The sequence below is a fragment of the Liolophura sinensis genome, chromosome 10 (assembly GCF_032854445.1).
Source record: "Liolophura sinensis isolate JHLJ2023 chromosome 10, CUHK_Ljap_v2, whole genome shotgun sequence".
NCBI classification, from domain to species: Eukaryota; Metazoa; Mollusca; class Polyplacophora; order Chitonida; family Chitonidae; genus Liolophura; species Liolophura sinensis.
In genome coordinates, this window is record NC_088304.1 from 18,135,564 (window position 1) to 18,138,273 (window position 2,710).

The window sequence follows — 2,710 nt, forward strand, 5'->3', positions numbered from 1 at the left end:
TGACAAAATAAATACACAATCTGTTAGGTTTTAAATGAGGATTCTGGGTTTGTTTCCCATTTAACCTCAATCTACGCGATATTTAAGTGGGGGAGGGGTTTACAGTAATTTATAATGTGCAGTTTTTTTACGTTACATGAAATGCGATGCTGAAACCAGAAACATACATTAATTAATTAATTTAGGTGTACACTAGGCTATGTTATGTGAAATATGGTCGTAATACTGTAGGACTTAGAATGTGCGACGTGGAAACAAGTGTTATTTAAAGACGAGCCCGCGAGCCGGACTGATGATCTGATGTGATAAGAGTGCACTGTTTGGCACGGAATGTCGAAGAACAGTACTGGTAGTAATTGAAGGGAGATAAGCCAAGAATAAGCATTCCAACTCTCCTTCATCAAGATTTACCTCACTTGAAAAGGGGTTAAGCTCAAGTCAAAGCACATACATTATACTTATCTCAGACTATCCCATTTCAGTCATAGTCAAGTGAAATATTCTGGATTCTGACCACCAAATAAAATAAATAAGTAATTGAAGCAAACAAAATATGCATGTGCTTATTCAGTGGTTTAACAAGCCGAAAATTCTTCACTCATTCAATCAGCTCTTCAACAGTCATTCATATAATTATGCATGCATTTATTTATTTTTTAACATTTAGCCTATCTCGGTTGATTATGTTTGTACACATCTAAAGTTTTGGCGCAAGATAAGACTAACCCTTGTCACAATGTGACAACTCTTAAGCGTTACCTGTACATAACATGAAAGTTTCAACACTTTGGTAGAGGTCTTGCTTTAGCTTTCGAGTTCACAGTGCATTTAAAATACAACTTTTCGGATTCGTTCAACCATTCAATCATTCAATCATCTCCTTAACTCATATGATCGTTTATTCAAAAAGGCACCCATTCTTTTAATATTTTGATCCATTAACTTATGGAGTATAGGATATGTGTTAAGCCTGTTTTAACCACTGCCTGTTTTGACATGTACGTAACATGTTCCTTAGTTACTCGGAGAACATATCCTACATATCCTATATAAAGACCTCTGCGGACATTCATATTCATATTCCTGGAAAATAACATGAAGTTTGAAACTGCAGTTGGAATATAACAGAATGTAGAAAGTTAAGAGTGCATTTTATTATTTTATTATATATATATATATATATATATATATATATATATATATATATATATATATATATATATATATATATATATATATATATATATATATATATATATATATATATATATATATATATATATATATATATATATATATATATATATATATATATATATATATATATATATATATATATGCATATAAACTATATGCTGATTCCACCTTGCGGTAATCTCCAAAAATGTTATTTTTTTAATATCATACTAGCCGAATATCTCCATCGGCTCTGGATCATACCCGTATAGACTAAAGTCAAGGTGGAACAAGTCTTTAATTTTGTAGAGGAGATACCTTGGGACAGTCTGGTAGGCTCTAATCATGGCCTCCTTACGTTGAACTTTCCCTCGCTTCGGACTCTCCTTTATGAAGTGTACATGCGCATCAGACACCAGTTTTAAGAAGCCTTCCATTGTCAGCTGGCCATTGGCTTTTACGATATCTAACTGAAGTGGCATGTCTGATGGCAGAAATCCCTGGAACTGGAAAGATGCCCAGAGGCGCGTGAGCAAATCGTATTGGCTGATACATTTCGGGTTCTTCTGTGATGTGAACCAATAGGCTTCTATATTTAGTTTTATGTTGTCGATGTCAGTTTCCATTGACGATATATTGGTCGCTATGTACTTGTGCATTCCTGTTGACGTCAAGATGGCGTCTCGGCTTCTCGAAAAGTCATCCATCCGTCCGATGATGTCGTACTTCACGTGACATGTCTGACAGACACGTGATATGGGCAGCCAATGATCGTCGAACTGTTGCACTGTAAACGTCGTCGCCCGGCCAATGTCCACGACGTAGCGTAAAAATTCATAAAAACTGACATCATGGCCGCACTGGAGTGCAGTAATTCCGGCACCGCTTCGGTAATTTTGGACTATAGGTACGCCGATGTATCTCCAAAAGTCTGGCAGAAATAGTTTGTCAACCCATGCTGAAAATAATCTAGAGTAAGGCTCTCGGACAATGATAATTTTTTTGGCGTCGTTGAGGAAGGCATATTTACTGGCGAAGTCCCCTCCCACTTCTGTTAACTTGTCCATGCCAAGACGGTGAATTTCGTCCTTTTTAATATCAAACAGACTACCCATGTACTCATTTTCCTGTGTTTTCTGGATGTAATAGAAAGCCCTTTTCCAGAATGTGCACCCAGCCTTTGGAACAAAACAGTACACCAGCTTCAGTGGCTTATTTACAACCATATGATGAAAGAACATGTCGTCTGGTATCCCTGGCAACGCCGGAGCAGACGAGCACACATCAGCCACGTGATCTATCGCCGATCCTGTCCTTCTTACAAAATGATGCGAATCCAGGAACGGTTCCTAGACAAACGGAAATTAGATAAGATATAGCCTTCGTATTCGTAACTCAAATCTAAAGGCAATACAAACAAAACAAAAAAACCCAATCAAAGTTATTACTCACCAGTGATATTGAAATTTTCTCGAAAGGCGTTTAATATCAAAAATATGAAATACTTACCTTCAAAACATTTTGAATAATTGGG

The 2,710-nt window shown here is 36.5% G+C and overlaps 1 protein-coding gene across 1 annotated transcript; it reads right to left on the bottom strand.

The window, feature by feature from the left end:
• Positions 1 to 1,406: 1,406 nt before the first annotated feature.
• Positions 1,407 to 2,417, bottom strand: LOC135476944 (carbohydrate sulfotransferase 11-like). Its single transcript, XM_064757090.1, has one exon. It carries the CDS (start codon positions 2,415 to 2,417, stop codon positions 1,407 to 1,409), a length of 1,011 nt encoding a protein of 336 aa, XP_064613160.1.
• Between the last annotated feature and the right edge of the window lie 293 nt (positions 2,418 to 2,710).

What these genes read in the sequence shown, in the direction of transcription:
- LOC135476944 (XM_064757090.1), bottom strand. Translation starts at nt 2,417, where the DNA reads ATGTTCTTTCATCATATGGTTGTAAATAAGCCACTGAAGCTGGTGTAC.